The sequence below is a fragment of the Psittacula echo genome, assembly GCF_963264785.1.
Source record: "Psittacula echo genome assembly, chromosome: 1".
NCBI classification, from domain to species: Eukaryota; Metazoa; Chordata; class Aves; order Psittaciformes; family Psittacidae; genus Psittacula; species Psittacula echo.
In genome coordinates this window covers 38,702,305-38,725,827 of record NC_137735.1, presented here as the reverse complement: position 1 = coordinate 38,725,827, position 23,523 = coordinate 38,702,305, and the positions used below count along the sequence as shown (strand labels likewise).

At 39.5% G+C, this 23,523-nt stretch overlaps 1 protein-coding gene across 1 annotated transcript; it reads left to right on the top strand.

Annotated features, from left to right (window-relative positions):
* Nucleotides 1-1,549: 1,549 nt before the first annotated feature.
* NEIL3 (nei like DNA glycosylase 3) lies at nucleotides 1,550-22,677 on the top strand (the record flags this gene model as incomplete). The annotated part of the gene is made up of 10 exons (XM_080638960.1): nucleotides 1,550-1,672; nucleotides 3,775-3,890; nucleotides 5,757-5,891; nucleotides 6,926-7,139; nucleotides 8,355-8,429; nucleotides 11,515-11,681; nucleotides 14,547-14,716; nucleotides 18,542-18,944; nucleotides 21,522-21,696; nucleotides 22,501-22,677. 10 exons carry the CDS (start codon nucleotides 1,550-1,552, stop codon nucleotides 22,675-22,677), a joined length of 1,755 nt encoding a protein of 584 aa, XP_080495086.1.
* Between the last annotated feature and the right edge of the window lie 846 nt (nucleotides 22,678-23,523).

Below are 23,523 nucleotides of genomic sequence, written 5' to 3'. Positions count from 1 at the left end.
AAATGCTATAATATAAAGCTCACCAATGACAGCTTGTATGTACCTGGAAATCAACTTTTAGAGGAATAGAAGTGCATGCAAAAGGAGAGTTACTGTGGAATCTCTAGTTAAAATTCATTGTTTACATGAGTGGATAAAGGGCTAGAGAACCGTAACAAATGGTTAGTATTGGAGCTTCTGATGCACCTGCAGAATTAGATGTGGAATTGAAAACCCAATCTGCTGTAACACACTGCACAAACCATCTACTGGAAAATATCCAGTTATAAAATCCCTTATCATGAAAAGCATTACATTTGATAGTCAAGTAACAGAAATTGTTATTGTCTGTACTTTTAAGGTGCCTATACATGAATACAGAAACCCAAGTTATGCATTAATTTCTGTGTTGGAAGAACAGTTAGGCAAGACTCAAAGGCAGCAGAAAAATCAGTCTGAGTTTCACATACCATATTGGAACATCAGTGATTTCTGCTCTCTGATGACTGAGCTTAATTCTCTGCCTAACAACTGCCTTGTTTTGATCTAGAAAGATCACAGCTCAAACATCACTGTGAAAAAGAAAAAAGGCATTTCTAACAAAGGGTAGCATACTCTAACTTTAGCAGCACACCTGCATTCAGTTTTATTTCAGCAAACATGATTATTTTAACCTCATATAGTGACTTCCTTACAGGAAAAAAATGAAATTTATTCTTTTAGGAATAAATGCATTTAGATTGAACCCAGATAACAGACTGGATATGCAGGGTTTATGTAACAAGCAGTATTAGTTGAGACATTCTGAGTATGCCTCATGAGGTGGACATCAGGAAATGGCATCTGATGTTCTACCCTCAAATGCAAGTTCCCTCAATTTTGTTAAGAGCTTGTGGAGTTTACGGTGTCTATTCTTATTTCAAATGAAGCAGGGAAGGAAGCATTTACCTTGCGTAAATGTGGACTGAGTGCAAAAACCTATTAAATATTGACTTTATAAGGCTGTGAAACTTCCCGTTGTGCATTAAGAAAGTCTTGAAAGAAGATGTACTTGAAGAGCGGTTTAGACAATATCAGAAAGCCTGTGATAGCTGATTAGGTATCAGAGGGCATTAGAAGTTCACACTTAAGAACAAAATGAAGATACCGTGCCTTCCCTGAAGTGTCTCACACGCAATGCTCTTTGATTAACGTTCCCGTCCACAAAAAGGGCCGTCTAAGCTTAAAACACCAGCTGGGCAGCACTGGAAGAGAACTATGCGGCGGGTTAGGCTCGGCTCGGCTCACCTCACTGACCTCTTCCAATCCGACGGCAGCCGCCACCCTCACCTAACCCCGCAAGCGCAGCCCGCCCGCGGAACCCTTCGGGGCGGGGTTTCCGCCTGTCAGTCTGGGCCTGAACTGCCGAGGGATCGTAAGCGTTCCCAACTTCCCCGCTATACCTGCCCAGCGCTCACCCGGGCGGAGGCGGGCTCGGCGCGGCTGCACCGCCCCCAAGCGAACGGCAGATTTGAAGGGAAGAGGCGGGCCGTGTGGAGTGGAGCGCAGCGCCTGGCGGTCCCCTGCGGCCATGGTGGAGGGCCCGGGCTGCGCGCTCTATGGCGAGAAGTTGCAGGCTCGGGTGCGGCGGGGCCAGGCGGTGCGGAGCGCGCGGAGCAGCGCTCTGGCAGCCGCGGCCGGAGCCGGCGGCGCGGTGAGGGACCGGGCAGGGGGTGACGGAGAGGCGCCTCGGCGGGGCGGGGCAGCCGCCTCTCTTCAGGGGCAGCGCCAAGCCGGGCCGGGGTCGCAGAGCTTGAGCCCCCGGGTGTGCGCTACGGTGAACGCTGCCGGGTTTGTGAGAGAGGAGATGAGTCTGGGAGCAGGCAGTGGGTCGGGGGTGAGAACGCGGAGCCGGAGCACGGAACAGGATGGCTGGTGCGGCCGACATGGCTGCCCTCCGGCAGCGGCAGGGCTGCTGCTTCCCCAGTACCCTCCACTGAGGGGTCGTCCCTGGGTACCGTCTTTATTCGCATTTTAAATTATTAAATATTCTTGTCATCGTCATAACAAACAAGGTCAGTTGTGTAAGGGGATGACTAAGCTGTACAAACACGGGCTTTTGGAAATAGCGAGGGAAAGGTTTTAGAATCACTCTCATTTACATAGGATAAATTTTAAATGTTATTTAGTGTCAGGAAACCTACAATAAAAGGAAATTTATAGTAGCAGTTACTAATTTTAATTTTTCTTGTAAGTCTTCACAAGTCTGAATGTCATGAGGTGGAGAAGGTACATGTTGGGCTGGAGAGAGGGAGGGTTTACTTCTATGACTATTTTTTTAAAATAATTTTAATTAGACCAACTATTTAAATAAATGTGGCACCTGCTCTCAGCGCACACAGCGTGTAATGGTGGTACACCTATCTGCCTTGCACTTAGGGATCCCATGACAGTGAAGATACTGCCTGCAGGTTTCAGCAGGGGCTGAATGGACCTTCTGAGGACCTCAAGGTGCTCTTTGTCACGGGCATCTTTACAGGCTCAGCGTTTGCAGGACCTGCAGAGTCCTGCACTTGGAACAGAATATGTCATACAGTGGCACAGGCATGGCTGCTGATCAGGTGCAAAACAGCTCCACATATAAAAGAGGCTCAGACCAGCTGAGACTTGCCCCTCCGAGGAAGACAGCCAGCCCTGTACTGGGCTGTGCTAATGACGATGTAGCCAGCAGGCTGAGGATAGTGATTCTTACCTTTGTTCAGCACTTGCAAGGCTGCATTTGGATTACAGTGCCTTTGGAGTACAGTCCAACTCCCCACTAGGAAAAAGCTAGTAACATGCTAGAGTGAGGCCCCTGGTATGATTAGCTGGCTGAAGCACGTGGTGCTCAAGAAGCTGATAGAACTGGGTTTTACTGCTCTCTTCAGCTACCTACAAGGAGAATGCAGAGGAGACAGGGCCAGACTCTTGTCAAAGGTGCAGGTAGGGTTAGAGACAGCAGATACAAGTGACAATAGGAGAATTTCTGATTAAGTTGTGGTGGAAAAAATTTCCAAATAGAATAGTCAAGTCTTAGGACAAGGGCCCAATAGAGTGTCTATTCCTAGAGCCACTCTGAAGTTGACTGGACGATGCCCAAGGTTGCCTGACGTAAGACTGCTTTGAGCCAGTGCTTGGACAAGATAATCAATAGTGGTCCCTTCTTATAATTTCAGCGGAGCTTCATGTTCTAAGAAAGAAAAGGTCATTGTTTCCATCTCACAATTATCTTTTTCTTGTCCTCTTGTAACGTCCCACCTCCTGTTCAACATCATCCGAGATTAGACTTCAAACTAGTAGGAAGAGAGAAGTACCTCTGTCAGCTCAGTGGTAGCTTTCCTGTAATATGTATTGCCCCATGTGAAACACTGAAAGCATATTAGCATGGGTAGAAACTCCAGCAGGCGGCATTTGGAGAAGGATATAGGCCTGCAAATGGCAGAACTGATACCGACAACTAATATTTGAGCTGTACCTGTTTAATTTACATCAGCCTTAAAGTCTTCTTGTAAATTCATTACTTGAAGGAAAAGGCATAAAATTCCCTGATAAAAAGATGTATTGTTGCAATTCAGAAGAAAAGGAGCTGAGTTGAGATAGTATGAGCAATAGTGACTGTTTCCTGGGTTAACAGTCTCACGGGTTTTGGTAGAGCTGCTTGAGGAGAAAAGGTCTAATGTTCAAGGTGGAAAAATCAGCTATTTGGTGAATGTGTACTAATGCTAGAATCAAAGCAGTATAAATTCGGTTTCAATCTGTGTGTGTATTCATTTTTAGACTGCTGCAAGCAAGCAGGGAACCTCTGGTCATGATTTCCTTGTTGGACATGTTTACAGGGGTGTGGAGACATTGGGAAAGGAACTTTTTATGTATTTTGATCAGAAAGCTTTGAGGTAAGTGGAGAGAAAAAGACTTCCTGTGCGTTCAGACTGTATGTATTCATGGGTCATCTTGCTCTTGCTAAAGTCACTTTCAGAGTTTTGAAAATTAGTGTTATCAAGAAACTTACCTGCAGTCTTCTCTCTGCAGTGCTGGAAATAATGGATATAGCCACTTACATTTTCACATAATCTACTATATTCTTAGCCTAAGATTCCACGTAACAGTGTCTGAAAAGGACAGTTAATCCCTGAAATGCTTTGTTTCAAGCAGGAAATTGCATTTTCTAAGGACAAAACTCAGAGAAGTGCATGAAGTAACAGTTACTTAATGTCTTCCACTACAAAGTGTACTTGCAAGTCCTTTTACCCTTCCTTAGGAAACTTAGGCTTAAATTCTGTACTCAACATTTATCAGAGCAACTGAATCATTAATAAACTAATGTGGAAAAAAAAAAAAACAAACCCAAACCAAAAGCAACTTAGTATTCAGTATGTATACATTTATGCTTGCTTGCTTGCTTTCAACAGTATTAACATCTTGATTTGGAACTGTGGTTTGAAATTTGGCAGATGAATGGTTTTGGTAACATAAGTGTACCTTAACTTTTTAGTGAAGCTGTCTCCTAGACAAATGGTAAAACTGCCAAATCATTGTTTGCTCATGCTTTGCAGAGCTTATTACGAGTTTGTTGGCATGTTTAGGATTTTGTTATATGCTTTAAGTCCTTGGACATATTGTACTAGCCACCAGGGTTGTACTTGGAATCATCTAGATTACTTTTTCTATTTCAATATGCTTCTGTAATGCAAAGTCAACTAAAAATAAATCTAACCAAATGCACAGTATAATGGATGATGAAAAAAATCCCCTCTCATTCTTTATGGTAATTAGTACAGAATACATAAGTAAGACTCTTATATTTAATAGCTAAGACTTCCATTTAAGGCTTTTCTTTTACCCTTCTACTTGCAACATAGTTCTAATCTTTCTAAATCTGTTACATCTTTTTGTAGCTACAAAATAATCCTTGTTTTCTGATATATTATGTATACAAGTAGGACAATCTCTCTACCTTACAGGTTTTCTATGACTTGAATGTACCAGGTGAACTTGTAATAAATAAAATGCATGAGACCATAGTCAAACTTGTCCTTTGCTCACATATACTAGCTCCTAGTGGGATATATCATAAAATGTAAGACCTTTTAAAGCATTAGTGACCAGTAGAAAGAATGCTTGAAAGAGTCTGTTCCAACTCCTTTGCCATCTGGGCATTTTTTTTCTTATATTAATTTTTAATTGACCTGCAGGTTTTGCCTTGGCTGTAGGCAAAGAAAAGCAGAAAACAACATATGGCAGATGTTAATTACTTTTTTTATGGTGTTATTGGAAGTAGCTTTGATATGATAAAAGTGTTGGCAATACGGGGACTGAAATCTTTTCTTTCATACCAGGTAACTTCTGCCTGATTTAACAGAAAATTTTCTGGTAAAGTAGCCTCATTTCCTTCAGCCTCCCTGGAGACTTAAGAACCTGTGTTGGAAGACCAGCATGTCAAGTGGAAAAAATTCTAAGTGTGATACACCAGAAAATCATATTACTTAATGATCAGTTTTGGCTTCTGTTTAGTGAATTTTGAAGGCCACTGGAAAACTGCTATGTTTTGGAATAGTTTTGACTTGGGGAGGTTTTTCTCTGGGAATCGATCCTTATGTAAGCAAGTAGTTTGTTGCCATGTTACTCATAAAGGCTAGAATTAACGTACATACATACTGACTTGGTTAGGTAAGAACAGTTTATAACTTCAAACATACACTAGTGTGATGCTTGGAAATGTGAAGATAAAATACCTGTAAGAACTCTCTTTTCTCTCCAAGGATTCACTTCGGTATGAACGGTTCCATGTGCATTAATCCCAATGGAAGCAAAGGCAGAAATGCAGCACTACCAGTTTTGGAGATACAGCTTACAGAGGATACTGTTTGTTTTTTCGAGGTGACAGTAGAGTATAGGTAAAGTAGAAACTAACCAAATTAAACACAGCTTGGTTTATTTGTACAACATTCTTTTAAGAACATAGTGAAAAATCACACAGAAATTTAGTGCTCAGATACCATCACAGACACAAAGAAACAAAGCTTTCTCAATATTGGTATGGTAATTTAATTTTGCTACTTTTGCATCAGAATTTACATACAGTTAAAGTATTTCTACACAATAGCATCAAGACTGTGAATAAGTCCGTTCTTGGATCTGAATGCTGAACCCCATTGCTCTTTTAATTTCCATGCAAGTCTCAATTCCTTAACAAGAATAAGGACCTTTGATGATTATTGGTTTCAGATTTTATGCTCCCAAGGGTGTGTGTTTATGTTTGCTTTCTTTTTGGAAGCAAATTGATATAATTGTTCTAATTTACATTAAGTGCATGTTTTTGACCATCAGCGGTGTACTTCTCACTGCTAATAAAAATAACAGCAAGCTTGATTTTAAAGCATTTGAGGCTCTTTGGGGAAAAGGAGCATGTAAATTGAAGTATCATATATATATATATGCATATTTAATATTACAAAAGAAAAGCTTATGTAAGCCTGAGACTTCTTGTACTGTACTTTTTCAAGTGACTATGTAACCTGGTAAAGTTAAACCGTAAGAAACTATTACCTTTTATTGTCATGTAGTAACTATTGGACCATGTAACCATACAGTTAGTTATGTTTGATGGTCCAAATGCATGGTCTTTCCATGTTGGTAATAGTTTTAAAACAAGAATCTGGCAATTATTTTTCAAACTAATATGTACAAAATGAGGGTGTTTTCTTGTATGTTGGGTCAGATGCATGTTCCTTGCATGCCTCACTTACCTGTTTCTGGGAGGGGTGGTTAATGTAATTTTTGTGCCTCTTCCTGTCACTGGTATTTGCAAGATTTCTGTTATCTGCATATAATGTTCTATTATACTTTCACGTGTTGTTTTTAAAATCATACTGCTATGTTAGCATATAATGAAAATAAAAATAAATCTTAATGTATTATTCTCTTCCAGAAATGCAGCTGAGAGTGAGAGGAAAGTGAGAATGATGGAAAGCTTAGATGTCTGTTCTCCAAAATTTAGTTTCCTAAGAGCAGAAGGTGAGATTAAGCGGCACAAAACCCTCATGTTGTGTGATGTGTTACTGGATCAAGCAGTATTACCTGGAGTGGGAAATATAATAAAAAATGAAGCGCTGTTTGACAGTGGTCTTCATCCAGCTGTTAAGGTGGGTGAAATGTCCCAAGATTGGTTTTAATGATACCGAAGTATTAAGAATGTACATATTTATATAACATTTTGTCATCTTCTCACTTTGGTTTTATGATCTGTCATTTCTCAAGTTATTCTAAGACACTAAATTAACATTTTGTCATTATAACTGGAGACATTTGCAGTGGCATTCCTTGGAAACTGTTGCTGCTACTCATGCTTCACAGAGTGGGCATATTTTGTGGGGCTAAGCATTCTCTATTACATCTTGAAATCTCTCCTTAGCAGGGAATTAATTTAACCTTAAAATCCTGACTTTGTCTGGCATCCTGTTTTGCTATCATTAAATTGTCAGGCTATAAATAAAGTGAAAAGTGCTTAGGTTTCCTTTGTTCAGCTGCTAGCCAAAACAGTTTATGTGGTAGAGTTGATTGGTTTTGCTGCTGTTTCTTCCACTTCCTGTCTTGCTAGCTGGCATAATTTACTTTTCTACCATTGTTTAACATTCTTTCTTGATTGAGATCTTCAAACATGGATCTCCAAAGTTTGGTTGAAAAGAAGGCCAGTGTTTACAAAACAGATTGACATTACATAGTACGTAAAGAAAAGCTGGTGAAGATAGTAACTGAAAAGCTTTATATCCGTAACATTTTGAAAGCTTTTCATAGGATCAGTCAGGATTTTCTTTGTATCTGCAATGTGAACAAAGGAAAGAAATATGTGATTTCTTAACAAAACTTGGATTGATATATCTCTCTAATTGTGATGCTTTGGCTCAAGTATTCTTCCTGAAGATCTTTTGCAGAAAAGAGCCTCTGATGATAGACGGCTTGTATCATAATCCATTAGTAAATTAAGAGGCAACTAAGAGTTGTTAACTTCACATGATTCCTGTGATCAGAAACTCTTAGGTCAGTATAGACAAAGACAACTGAAACTTTTATCTAACGTTTTGTGTCACAAAACGTGAGGTAAAGTATGTTGCTTGGTATTTACATAGTTTGTATAGTATAGAATGTCAAAACGTAGAATCGTAGAATCATAGAATCATAGAATAGTTAGGGTTGGAAAGATGATATATTTCAATGTGAAGTCAAAGAATTACCACAACAGGAGGCAATGCAGTTCCACATAAGCTGAAGGTGTTCATGGTTCCCCTGCATTATAGGTTTTTCTGCTGTTGTCCCTTGGCATTGCAATATTCTAAAAATCATTTTTGTCTTACTTACAGGTTTGCCAACTGACAGATGAGCATATACATCACTTGGTGAAAATGACACGTGATTTTACCCTGCTTTTTTATAAGGTATTGGCACGTGTTTCTGAGAAACCTCCAAAACTTGACTCCAGCATGTTAGCTGTATGTGATCATCTAGTGAAAATAATCATAAGATGCAGCAGGACAAGTGTTTCCGTAAATAGGAATGTTGGTTTGTGTGCTCTTTATTAACTGTGAATTGCCAAATGATGGAAAGGTAAGGGAGCCTAGGCTGTAAGAATGTGCATAGCTTGGTCCAGTTGCAGCAGAAGAGTTTGACAGATGCAGCCTAAGGGCCAGTTCAGTTTCACTGTGCATGTGCTGTAATGCAGCTCTAAACATGTCAGACTTGCTGTAGGTTAAGCACACATTAACTTGTAAGAGAACATAAAGGTCACTCTTCAAACTGGGAACTAGAGTTTGCCACTTGCAATAGCAACTATATTTGTTTGAGTGAACAGATTGTAACTTCCAACAACTTTTTTTTTTTTCCTAACTGAAGCGATGTTTTTGGTTGCTAAAGTAAAATAAATTCCAGCTTCTCCCTGCTGCCACAACTTCAGTAGGATTTAATTTCTTCCATCCTGGTTGCTCTTTACTTTCCAAAATAAGAGAGAGAATTTGACAGAATTCTTGTATATTTTTCTTCTTTAAACTGCATGCAAAGAAATGAAAAGGAGCAATGAAATTTGTGTCTGTTTATCTTAGTACTCATGAAAGGCAAGGAGCTAGTGCTGCTAAAAATTCTTTTTTTGATAGGCTAGAAGGAGGGCACCTGGCTTCCCTAATACCATCTTTCAATCATAAAGGCTAAACACATAATTTGTTTAATAGTCTGCTTAAATGTCTGCTTTCCCCCAACCCACTGAAGAGTAGTTTAGTCTGTTGGCTAGGCAAAACTTTTCATTCTCCACGCTTCACTGAAGTCTGACAGTGAAGAGATAGCATTCTGCAACAACTATAGTACTAGGAAATTTAAATGTGTCAACAGTCTTTTAGACTGACAATAAACACATTAAACTTTCTGTAGCTCAGATTATCCATTTTCAAAACATTTATAAACTATATTTAGCAAGTATTCATCTATCAAGTGCTTTTAAAGGGTAGATAGTCACACACACCCCCCACACCCCCCCCAAGTCTCTTTAAGATAAAACCAGTGAAAATAGGTGAATACAAGGGGTAGTGCTGTATCATTTTTTATAGACTATTACAGAATGTTTGTATAATCCTACTATATTGTTTGTAGTAACACCTTACAGACAAAGCTGAAGAATCTTGTTTACATAGAAAGCTGTTGCTTTTGTTTGGTTTTTAAATAACTGGATGGGAGAAAACCACTAATAAGAAACTAACTGTAAACCTTGAGGAGAAATCTTGAGGAGAAAGCAAACTGCTTGTGAATATTAATGTAAATATATGTTAGTAATTCCTTCTAATTGAATTACTAGATTGTACTGGTGAAAGCTTTCTCATTCAGTGTGGCTTATTCAAGAGCACAGCAGAAGCAAATATGCTGTGCTCAAAGACCCCTATATCTGGGGAGAACTCAAGGGTCATCGTGCCTCATGGAGCTAGAGCCATTGAGCCCTGCCAGAGCTGGGCTGGTATTGCTGGGCTAGCTGTAGTATCACTTGAACTTCAGCCGTAGCGCAGAAACGCGTGTGGCTCTGCAGAGTTGGCTGCAACTCAACTGGGCTTTTCTTGTTTGGTTTTGTTTTTATTGTTTTTCTGTCAGTTTTAGCTGAGGTATGTTTATGCTGCTGCCATGTGATTTTTGTCATGAAATGTACCTGCTTGTCAGCCCTCTGGAGGCTTTCTAGGTCACTGTGCCCTTTGGGCTTGTACTGTACTGAATTCAATATGATTTTATTCCAGGATCTGGGGAGCTTTCTATAGTGCCAAGTGGCTTCTCATGAGCCAACTTGTCTGGTATGGCCAGGGCTAAGACTGAAGCTGAGCAACTTTACTGGGTGCTACCCAACTCCTGCAGAAATACTGCAGAAATGCAGTATTCCTGCTGTCGTTTAAGTGCAGTCAGTAACTCAGACCCACACAGCCCGCTGAGTCACACCTCCCTCTTCCTCCCCTGGCGTCCGGAGGGATGGGGAGGAGAAGCGAAAGAATGTAGCTCCCACGGCTTGAGATAAGAACAGCCCAGTAACTAAGGTATAACACAAAACCACTACTGCTACCACCAATAATAATAATGATAAGGGAAATAACAAGGGAAGAGAATACAATACCACCTGTCAATACCCAGCGCAACCGAGCAGTGAACTAGCCCTTCCAGGTAACTCTCAGTTTACATGCTGGGCATGACGTGCTGTGGTATGGAATACCTCTTTGGCTAGTTTGGGTCAGGTGTCCTGTCTCTGCTTCCTCCCGGCTTCGCCTCCTCCCTGGCAGAGCATGAGACTCACAAAGTCCTTGGTCAGACTAAACATTTGAGCAGTAACTAAAAAACATTGGTGTTATCAGCACTGTTCCCAGGCCGAAAGTCAAAAACACAGTGCTGCACCAGCTACTAAGAATGAGAAAAAATTACTGCTGCTGCTGAACCCAGGACACCTGCATTGTGCGGTTCTTTAGGTTTTGGGAAGGCTGCTCAACCCAGATTGTTGCATCAGGTCTGAGCTGGCTCTGTGGTGTGGTTTTGGCTCTTTTTCAGACAAGGGAAGGTGGTGTTAGTTTTATGGCTTTTGTTTGGTTTAATTTTGTCTTCTATGCTGCATTGGCTAGAGCTCATCAGCTCCTTAAGAACACTCCTGCAGGTGCCAGGTCAAAGATGGCTTCTGCTAAATCAAGCTAGCCGGTCCAGCTGAATGCAGGGAGTCCCTAGCATGTATTTGTTTTGTATTCTGTGGGATTTTTTGTATTCTGTCTTTTAATCCATTATGTGGAGAATTCCAGTCAGTGTTATACCTGATTTAAAGTAAACTCTTCATAAAAGGATATGATAGCCATTGTGAATGTGCCTTAAATATCTTTATGTAGTCGTTAAGCTGTCAGTTTACTTGTTTCTGGGTTGGTTTTGTTGGTTTTTTATTTTAGCTTCAGTTGAACTGTAGAAGGACTGACATCAAATTTATATTTGTTCTCTAACTTGGGTTTTAAACATGTTCTGTTTTAGTGCCGCAAAACAGGGTCTCCACTCTACAAACACTACAAAGTATACAAGCGCTCAACCTGTGCTCAGTGCAATGGTAAGATCACTGTGTGTCGTTTAGGAGAGAATAACAGGATGACTTACTTCTGCTCTGGATGTCAAAAGGCAGATCCTCAGCTTGTCAATCTAAGGTATGATGGTAACTTTGTAGTACTTTTAAGCTTCAAATGCTTAAGCACCTCGAAGTGTGTTTATCACTTCTCAAATAGAATAGATCCTTGTGCATTTTATTTCTGATTTCCTTGACTTTACGAAAAAAAAAGTATTTTGGCCATTGGCATTTAGAAATGGTTAAAAGCTTCAATTCTTTAATACTTTTCCTTTCAAAGGGCACATCTGTTAAATGGTTGTTATTTGAATGTAGGAATAAAAAAACAATTCAGAGTACTCAGAATTACTTGCTGCTGCTGGAAAAACTGCCCCTTTTCTTGGTGTTATCAATATAATAGGCTTGGATGCTTACGCACAACTGAGTTGAATGGCATAAGGTGGGTTACTTTTTGTCTCTATTTCTTTTCATAGGATAGCCTCTTCAGTCCTCGAATATCTAGATAGCTGTGCATCTGTGAAATTTTGTTCTGGACAAGGATAACTAAAACGTTAGTTAATTGAGAGTGCTGCAAATATTGTAGGGCTTAGGACTTTTGGGGGGTTTTGTTTTCCTCTTTATTGTATTTGGAAAGCTTTTACTACAGGTGTGCCACAGGGACACTTTCAGTTCCACACAAGTTGTGCTAGCAGCAGATTTCCTTCATTTATTTTAGGAGCGCACAAAATGCATTTGATATCACAAAGGGTCAGAAGGTAAAAGTTCCAAAAGCACCTTATTCGGACTCTTATACCCAAGTTATTCTTGAAAATTTTCATCTGAGGTTTCAGAATCTTGCCTTTTTACACTGAGCTTTGTCAATCTAATAAAAGCCATTGCTTTGCTTTGCAATTTGTGTGTGTGTGTGTATTATATAAGATTTATAGAACACACAAATCTCTCTCCCACCTCCAACCTACTTTGAAGATTCAGATGGCTGAAGGGATTTTGGTTAAAGCTTAAAAATTGCCTTTGAGTATAGATCAATTGTAGAAAATGCCAGCATGGAAGATAAATATTTCACATGCTGATAACCCCAATGACCAATGTTTTGCAGAAGGGTGGGAAGACAGCAGTGTTCTGTTGACTCAGATAATTAGAAAATGATGCAAGTTAAAAAAGATCTCTTTCTCTGTTCTAGAACAAGTAGTGGTTTGGGTTTTGTTGTTTGTGGTGGTGGTGTTTCTTTGGGTTTTTTTTTCTAACAAATAATTAAACAGTGGTATATTTCATTGAAAAACTTAACAATGGTAGCTATAAAGTGAAAAGGTTGTTTCTTGTGCTGTTCTCATCCTAATGGTAAGCTTTTTGTGTTCTACTGCTCTGTTTTCTGTTATGCAGTAACTGTTACCAAATAAAAGTATGTGTAGCTCCAGCAGTTTATCTGCCATTTCAAGCTTTTCACATTTCAAGGCTGAAAGGAACCTGTGTGATCAAACTGACTTGCTACAGATCATAAAGTGTAGAATTTAACCCAGTGGTTCTTGGATAAAATCAAGTAGCTTATGATTTTTCTCAGCTGAAAAAAAATGAAGAAAATACTCATTATAAGCTTATACCTCATCAAATCCAAATGTACCTTGAGTCTTAAAAACACCACACCCCCCATATTTCATGTTCCAAAATGGGGAGAAGGGTGGCAGAATGACACTGGGGTCACACTGGGATGATGACATGCTGAATGTATTCAGTCTAGTAATGCATTTTTGGTAGCTGAATAGAACATCTGATCTAATAATGTAAAAATACCCATTTTTCACACTTCCAGTTCAGCTGTTTTGTTATCTAGCCACAGTATTTTGGTGAAAGATACTGTAATGTCTGCTTTACCTCTTGACAGCATAGCATCTCTGGTATGTCAGCAGTTCTCATTACCCTCCTTAGTTTTCCTATTATGCAAGATATGTGGTAAGTAGTGGATATCCCTCCCATTATCTTAGAAATGTAGGCTGTTAAGGGTATAAGTTGTATCACAACAGTTTCAAAGTACAGCATTTACATTTTTAAATGCTTAAATTTGTAGAATTAGAAAGCCCCCCAAAAGTGCGTAATTCCAAAAAATCTTATCAACCATAGTATTTAAAAGCTTACATGCGTCTTCCTTAACGGGTAAGTTCAAGTTACATTTACTGTGCTAACAGTGTTTGGATACTATGACAAAATGCAGTGACTGTAAAATAGTAACTATGATTCTGTATCAGCGTATTGCCATAGGAAGTATTATAATTAACAGGGAAATAAATAAAATTAAATCTGTAGGAGTGTCTGGAGTACAGATTTGGCTTACCAGTCACAGCTAGGACATTTCCGAACTCCTTCTGAGCAGGACTAAAAAATCCACAGAACCACCACTGCCAACAGAAAAGAAGACACTTTATTCCGAGCAGACTCTTACATGTTAAAGGGTTTTCTAGCAAATGGTGGTATGCAAGAAAGACTTTCTAGACTTTCTGACTTTTAAGGTTTTAAGTTCTGTTGGCTGTTACAATAACAAAGTGGTCTAATGGGCACAATTTAAATGAGGGCAAAACAATTTGTTTGCTAAGTTGTGTGACTTTCTGTAGTTTAGCTTCTGAACAGTTCTTTGTCCAATAATGCATTTGTTCATAAGCATTCTATACAAGGGCTGGGAGAAATGTACTGAAACAGTTCTTCCAACCCTAACCATTCCATGATTTTATGATTTAAATATTTGTATTTACTAATGCAGCATTGGGAAAAAATTGCCCTTGAGGTAAAAATAAAAAAAATTAATCAAACTCTAACCATGACATGCTGTCCAAGCTATGATAGGCAGGCATAACACTGTGTATTACTTGTCCTCCAGCCCTGTTCCTCCCTGCACATAGTGGTACAAGGCAATTTGTAGAAGAAATGTCACAAAAGACTAACATCTTTTGTTTTACAGCAAATTGCCAACTAGCAATAGCCTAATTGGCTGGGCATATGGCAGAGGGTCATGTTCTAATGAAGATGTAGCTTGGAAGTCTGAAGAGGAATGGACGTGCATGCGCTGTACCCTAATAAACAAGCCTTCTGCTGAAATTTGTGATGCCTGTTTGACTTCAAGGCCTGAAGGTATTGAAAGTTGTCTGGAATTTATACTGGAAAAGGGGGGAGGATTTGTTTTTGATGCAGTTTTTGGAACTGTAAAAGTGTATAATTGTGAATCTATTTAAGTAATTAACTTTAGCTAGCTTAGACTTGGATTTTGGGGATATTTTACACAGACAATCATGTAAAATCTCTTTTCTTAAAGCCTAAAAGAGGCTTGTCTTCCCACTTTGTGTTCAGGTGGGATTCTATAGAAAAGCCTCTGCAGTGACCCTTTTTTTCAGGGGAAGGAGTGAGACAAAACTCCATTCTCTCAGCTCTACTTAAATTCATTAGAAGATTGCAGCAGATTGCAGAGAAATCCCCAGAGGCAGAAAAGCAATTATCAGTCTGTCATGTGAACAAAAGCAGCATATTTTGGTACCCTTTCCAAAAGGATGTCAGGTTTCTCAGGAGCTAGGTTTTTGCCTCCAAGTTCAGAGTAAGGATGATTCGGGACTTCTTACCTAAATTTGTTGTTTGTCTCTTGCTGGAGCTTTTAATGCTGCTATCTAGATCTGGTGGGCAGAAGCAGCTATGAATGAGACCCAGAAATGGGCGGAAAGATGGAATGAATAACATGCTGAATTCTCTCCAGATTTCTGTATTGAAATTTTGGATATTAAGAAGGGATGAGTGAGGTTATGGACAGACTTTCCACTGAGACCTGTTTTCTCTGTGAAGAGGAGCTTTGTATTCTTTTGCAGTTTCTGTAGAAAAAAGTGAGTGGATCCTCTGGAGGGATTTAGAAGAAGTTATCTGCATCAAGACTGTTGCTCCAAAATGTATTTAATTGCTACATGCGTTCCAAGAAACAAAGCCTAGAGGTGTGCATGTGTGTGGCTTTCAGGGATAAAGCTAATTCTATAACAATTCCACACTGACGCTTTTCTACCTCAAAAACTAATACTTATTTCACATTTAGTGGATTATTCAGAAAGTGGCTGAAATTGCATACTACAATTTAGTTCTTAATTTTTCTATCTCTGGTGCTACAAAACTGAAAGAAAAGATATTTGTAAACAATACACAGGCATTTTGTATCTGAGAAGAATTAGTGGTTTTATGTGGGCTTCAGGACCTATTGTTAAAAATTTACTCCATTAAACTATGACTGAAAGTATAGATGCTGAAATCAGAATTGAAGGTCATATTGAGCTTTAATTAAGCCATACTTTCCAAAGTGCCTCCAAATTCCCAGCTGCTGAAGAAGTGACTTTATGGTACTAATTTTGGTTCTTATAAGTTCTAATGTTTTTTTAAATTATTGCTTCATTCTAGTTATTGATTTTATGAATGTAGTGTGTGAAACTCTTATCTTACATTAGCTGAAGTCTATTTCTTTAGGCCAGGGATCAACAAAAGTATGTCTCCATGCCTTACATGACAGTTGCCAGCAGAGGCTAATTTGCATAATTCTCCTGCAAAATCAGTGCCAGAAACCTGAAAGTTTTAATCTGTCCACAGACTCAGATTTACCAACTAACATTTATCCTAGAATTAATAGTGTCAGCTGGACCTTAAAATACATAATGGCATGTGTACAAATGCTTTATTTTAAGCTTTGTAACAAAATCCTGTTCCTTCTCTGGTACTTCTAAGTTTCACTTGTGTAGCTGTGTGCCAATGCTGCAAAGAGGCCTGGAATTTGAACGTGTTAGACCTGGTGGAATACTGTTATGAAATTTCTTTTTTTTTTTTTAAAGTAACTTATTTTTGAATCCTAGGAGAGGTATTTGAGATTGTTTTTTAACAGTTTTGTTTACCCCTCTCTTCTCAAACTTTAGGATTCCTTGCCTTCTTACTTTGTTGATTTTTTTTTTTCTTTCATGTTGTTTCTAAATTAACTACTGTCAGCAGAAAAGGTTGAATTTTTGAGGACAGAATACTTGGTATGTAAAGTTAGCTACTGGACTTAGAGCCAGTTAGCTACTAGACTTAGGCACGGCTACAGGTTGGGCAGAGAAGAGATTCAGAGCAGCCCTGCAGAGAAGGACTTGGGGGTGTTGGTCGATGAGAAAATGAACATGAGCCGGCTTCAGTGTGCGCTCGCAGCCCAGAAAGCCAACTGTATCCTGGGCTGCATCAAAAGGAGCGTGACCAGCAGGTCGAAGGAGGTGATCCTGCCCCTCTACTCTGCTCTCGTGAGACCTCACTTGGAGTATTGTGTACAGTTCTGGTGTCGTCAACATAAAAAGGACATGGAACTGTTGGAACAAGTCCAGAGGAGGGCCACGAGGATGATCAGGGGACTGGAGCACCTCCCGTATGAAGAGAGGCTGAGAAAGTTGGGGCTGTTCAGCCTGGAGAAGAGAAGGCTGCGTGGAGACCTCAGAGCAGCCTTCCAGTATCCCCTCCAGTATGCTGGGGCTGGACTATTCATCAGGGACTGTAGTGACAGGACAAGGGGTAACGAGTTCAAACTTAAACAGGGGAAGTTTAGATTGGATCGAAGGAAGAAATTCTTTCCTGTGAGGGTGGTGAGACACTGGAATGGGTTGCCCAGGGAGGTTGTGAATGCTCCATCTTTGGCAGTGTTGAAGGCCAGGCTGGACAGAGCCTTGGGTGACATGGTTTAGTGTGGGGTGTCCCTGCCCATGGCAGGGGGGTTGGAACTAGATGATCTTAAGGTCCTTTCCAACCCTAACTATTCTGTGATTCTGTGATTCTATAATTCAGTTTCTAGACAAAAATAACTATTTACTATTGCATCTCAATTTCATTTTTCCTTTGCTAAGAACACAGCCAAGCTCCTATTCTTTCTTAAGCACATCTGAATGCACTGGAACCAATATGTTTCACTGTGCAGCAGTGGCAAAACAGAAGGAGCCTGGAAATAAGAAGCATTTAAAGTGAACTGTAAGGATTCCTATTTTGTTTCTGACTCAGAATACCTTTAGAGAAAGCATGCCCTTGTGTATGCCTTACCTACCCATTTTTCTTCTGCTTCATTCCCTCTTCCTTGTATGGATGGAAGATGTAGGAGTGAGACACTTGCTGGAGATGGTAGAAAAGAAAAGACTCTGTTCTTGAACACTATGATTTCGCAGCTACTTTACAAAGATTGCACATAGGGACCCCATAAAAGTTTATCTTTTCACCCTTTTCTCAGGAAAGATAACCTACAGACTCCTTATTTATTGAACTGGGATTAATAAATTCTGACCACTCTTTTGGAATTATATTGCCTACTAGACAGGCCTCTCTGTGAAGAAACTTACTGTTGTTCATGTCAGAAAATAAATGCAAAGTAAATGTCTGAACTGCTTGCTTCTAAAGCCTCTTAGAGTAAGGGATCAGTAAGTTTGGATGTGTGCAATGTTTGGAAAGGATGTGAGCCCTGAAAGCACTAGAAAACCCAACAAATTAATCCTTTTTGTTCCTTTTTGTGTCAACAGTAAAACAATACTTTAGTATTGCTGCTGGGAGATACCATACCCTGCCATCTTCCAGTGCTAGGGTTATAAAAGGTTATTTTGGAAAATTTAAACATTTTAATACCTGTAATTAAGTCAAATTCAACTTTGTATGGTTAATTCTCCAACAGCTTTACTATTCACATCTGGTCTTATCAGAACAACGGTAATGTTATCTTGAAACACATGCTGTATGTGACTCCAAAAGTGTATGAGCTTTAGTTATTGTAAGAAATTTGGTACTATATCCAATCTGTGACAGGTTTTGACATATTTCTAGATGGTATGGTAAATTTACTCTTTCACTTTCTGTATGATGACTTATGACTACAGATCAGAAATAGGATGTATCACTATACAGATGAATTATAACCAATAACTTCTTTTCCCTTAGTTCCAAAGACAAAGAATGTTGAAGATTCTGCAGCCTTTAACATAAACTTAGTGAAGTACCCTTGTAATGACTTCAGAAAACCCAGCACAGAAATAAAGATCAATAGGAAAGCTGCATTTGGAACTACAACTCTTGTCTTGACAGATCTTGGTAACAAAGATGATTTGAGAAATGATACCCAAATATCCAATGGACACTCTCAGTGTGTTGCTCCAAAAAGTAATTGTAGACACATACAAAACAATGTCTACCAGTCATGGGGAAGCACAGCCAAGCATTGCCCAACACCTGTAACTGCTATGGCTTTGTCCTCCTGTCAGCAACCTCTCTCTTTCACACATGTACAGAAGAAACAGAAAACTGATCATATACCCTCAGTTCACCAATATAATAAAGCAATAAGGTATGTATTCTAAAATGTAAACAAGTCTTTTTATAATCCCAAAGATCAACTTTATCCCTGAAGATTATTGGAATACCATGCTTTTGGGTTTGGACACTGTTGTCTTTGGATTTCTGCCAGAGGTAGATTATTCTTGGGAAACTAAAATTACAGTCAGATTTCAAAAGCACTGAATGACTTAGGCTGTCATTAGAAAAGTTCTGATTTTGTCATCTGCTCTTAACTAAACAGCTATTCATAGTTCAGCTATTCCTATGGGATAGGGCACCATAGCTCTAATAGGTCAAGTTCTACCTGAAGAGTTGTCTGATCTTAGCACTATAGTTGCTATCTGCTTAGAGAGATCATTGAAATCATCATGAAAGATGACAAAAGGAAGGTAGCTGAATGCATATATTCCAAGTAAAGTCATATGTCAACTAGCAGTTCTCAAAATTCTTCCCGTGGTATGAAATTCTATTCAGGTACCTTAATGAACCTCCCTTCACTATTTTCTCTTAACTTTCCTTCCCATTCTATATGTAACTACTTCAGTGCTCTACCCATCCTGAATTTGTATTTACACAGCCCTATTCAGACACATCCATTGCCTTGTTAAGAGAAGCGTGAGAACCTATTAGGGTTGTCAGAAAGTTGGGCAGACATACACAACAGCAATGGGACTGCAAGATAGATGTCACTTAGTGGTACATTATGCAGGGTGAGTGTGAAATATTAACAATATGCTACAAACTTCTTGGTGATGTGTCTGTTCTGAAATACAGAAATTAGTCCTTGCATTGTTGAAGCACCCGTTTTGAAGCAGAATCCCAGTGGCTAGCCAGGTTAGGCTGTGTGAATATACTTTCTCCTTGCTGTCGCAGTAGACAACTACAGAGAACTGGGGGTCCTAGTGGATGGCAGGATGACCATGAGCCAACACTGTGCCCTTGTGGCCAAGAAGGCCAATGGCCTCCTGGGGTGTATTAGAAGAGGGGTGGTCAGTAGGTCGAGAGAGGTCCTCCTTCCCCTCTACTCTGCCCTGGTGAGACCGCATCTGGAATATTGTGTCCAGTTCTGGGCCCCTCAGTTCAAGAAGGACAGGGACCTGCTGGAGAGAGTCCAGCGCAGGGCAACTAAGATGATTAAGGGAGTGGAGCATCTCCCTTATGAGGAAAGGCTGAGGGAGCTGGGTCTCTATAGTTTGGAGAAGAGGAGGCTGCGGGGGGACCTTATTAGTATATATAAATATATGAAGGGGGAGTGTCACGAGGATGGAGCCAGGCTCTTCTCAGTGGCAAACAATGATAGGACAAGGGGTAATGGGCTCAAACTGGAACACAAGAGGTTCCACTTAAACTTGAGAAGAAACTTCTTCTCAGTGAGGGTGACAGAACACTGGAACAGGCTGCCCAGGGAGGTTGTGGAGTCTCCTTCTCTGGAGACATTCAAAACCCGCCTGGATGCCTTCCTGCGTAACCTCATCTAGGTGTTCCTGCTCCGGCAGGGGGATTGGACTAGATGATCTTTTGAGGTCCCTTCCAATCTCTAGCATACTGTGACACTGTAACTGAGGAGGTGGGCAGGATAACTGAGAAGACAGAGGAGTGCAAAAAAGAAACGAGACCATACCAGTCATGGTAACAGGTAGTTAAAGCAACTCATCAACTTAAACATTAAAAAAACCCCAGAAAACACAAACAAAAAACTAAACAAAAAAACAAAACAAAAATTAAGACAACCCACACCAAAACCAAACACTTGTAACAAAACCCAACACAAAGTCTTGGGGTTTTTTTCTTTTGTTTCAGTGAGGTGTTGGAAGAAAACTACTGATGTCTGTAGGACTGCAATCTGGCAGACATAGAAGAACATGCAATTCCTAAGCTGATAACCAGAATAAATTATTTATCCCCCTCACCCTCCAGGCCTTTCTGCTATATACACACATTGGAAAGATACATTTCAGACTATTAATCTTTTTCATGTAACTGGTTTTTTTTCATGTTACTGTTTTTAAATAAAGCTTTGTTTATTGCATTCAGATAATCTCTGGCTATCTCGATCATGAGGAAGAAAGAAACTTTATCCCATTCAAAGAACACTCTTCCACCCTGCCTCAGGTGGATTATTTCTTGTCTGAATATGATTTGGAGCATTACTGTAATATTTTAGTAAAAAGAGTGGGAGTCTTTTCTGGGAAGCATACAAATACCTGGAGTAGCTACTTTGTATTGGTCTTTTTCCCCTCTGACAGCAGGATACTCTTTTAGAGCATGTCAGAATTTGGATTGGGCAATATAATAGCTGTAGTAATATTTATTTTGTTTTGTATATTACTTTAAAATTATTCAAAACAAGGGCTAATGCTGGGGAAAGCTGGTATAATACTTGCAAGAAAAGCACACAATCTTGTCTTCACTACTAGAAATCATTCAGCTTTAAAGGTGCGATAAAGTGCATTTGAGAAGTAAGTTTTCTGGCTGCCATTGTGTGCAAAAGAACACTGAGTGAACTATTGGAATGGTAAGAGAGGGTTTTTTGGCTGGTAATACCTTTAACATTATGCGGGTGTCATTTTGTAACCTATCATTACAGCATACCTCAAGCTAATCTGACAGATGATATTTATGTGTTAAGTGCAGGCCATCCTCGCTGCAGCAAACACCGCCGGCTCTGCAGCCTCAGAGTAGTGAGAAAGGATGGAGAAAACAAGGGCAGGCAGTTTTATACCTGTCCTCTACCCAGGGAAACTCAGTGTGACTACTTTCAGGTATGTATAAGACTGCAGGGCCTGTTTTCTAATGAGCACTTGTTCTGCAGCCTTCTTGCCCCAGTGATCTGTATTTGTGGATAGATATGATCCATTTAAAGTTTGAGGTAATTTTAAATACTTTTGCACACTGAATTGAAGCTAAAAGCATAATAGCAGTTACAAATTTATAGTTTTAGTTACTTCTCTTACTGCTAAGAAAGCCCCTGCTTGTCCAAATGTTATCTGCTTCCAAGTGATGTAAAATAGATGCATAGCAGAAATGTTGGTTTGAAAGGACTTGTAAAAGTTGTTCAGATCATCCTCTTGCTTGAAGGAGGACTATGGCAAACTCTAGATATGGAAATCAGACACATTTCTGTCTAGCCAAAATCTTGAATCTTCAAGGATGAAGATTCTGTAATCTGCCTGAGCAACTGCTCCCACTGCTGCACTAATACCTAACCTGACCTTCCTAGCTGCAACTGGTGGCCATTGCTCCTTGCTGTGAATGTATGACTGAGAAGAATTTGACTCAGTCACCTCCCACCAGATGAATTCCAGACAGTAAAGACTATCATGCCTTTATTTGAAGAAAACTGTGTGTTAGCATCATTTGAAGTTAAACCAGTTAGTGTGTGCAGTTACAGTTAAGAGAAAAACCTAAAATCAGTAATTACAAAAGAGATAAAACTACTTTAACTACTAGGAGGAGTTTCCTCTAGGGCCTCCCCCTGTAGATCTGTTTCTATTGCCAATTTAAAATAAGGAATTCATAGCCACCATATATGCCAAAACTGTGCCTAAACCTCTTTCTTTTGGCAGTGGGCTGACTTGGATTTTCCATTTTGTAACCATGGCAAGCGATCTGTTATGAAGACTGTCTTGAAGATTGGTCCCAATAATGGAAAGAACTTCTTTGTGTGCCCTCTTGGGAAGGAAAAACAATGTGGCTTTTTTCAATGGTCAGAAAATGGGCCAGGTTTGCAACTTACTCCTTGATGTCAATGTTAATAGCTGCTCCTCAAGATGTCTTAACTGCATACAATTTGCCTAGTAATTTTCCCATTTGCTGCTTCATTAGTAAAACAGCTCCAACAGCATAAAGAACTGCAGGTCTGGAAAGAGTCATTTTACGCAGTCCTGTAAAAGTTAAACGCTGCTTGTCTGCTGCATACTATTTTGCAATAATCATCTAGCTTGCAGTATATTGTGACATACTGTTGTATTTCTAATTAAAAATTGAACTGTTTCCTTTTTTCATGTACGTGTCATTGAAGTTTGTCAGCACTGTGTACTTTCAAGCACATGTGATTTATAGAATCAATAACTTTAAATTAGTATTTTTAAGTGGCAGATTTTTCCATAAGTGTAAACGTAATAAAATAATAAAAGTTAATATAAAGAAAATACACTTGTTTAAAAACTTCATGCTTTATTTACTCAGAGCTTAAAATGAAACACCAATGGACTGTACGCTTCAAATGTTAGCATAGTTGAATGTGTGACCTTGCTTAGGTTTGGAAAACAAAGACAAAAACTGCCCTAAAATTAATAACATGACTCTGCAGCTTTCCTAATTACGTATTTTAAATCCAGGTCTTAACAATTTATTCTAGTTGCTACTGAACCTTTTTCCCCTCAATCCACCTGTAATGCATAATAAAATCAAGCCTCTTTGTAAATATTTCAGAATTAATTGTGCAATTTCTGATAGGTAACTGCCTTTTATTATTTATTTTGAGGGGAAGGACTACTTAATTTTCCTGATAAACCTGTGGAAGTTCCGTCCAATTTAAATCTTCTGTGCCATGGTGCAAGTGAAACCGGTTTCTTGTCCTAACCAAC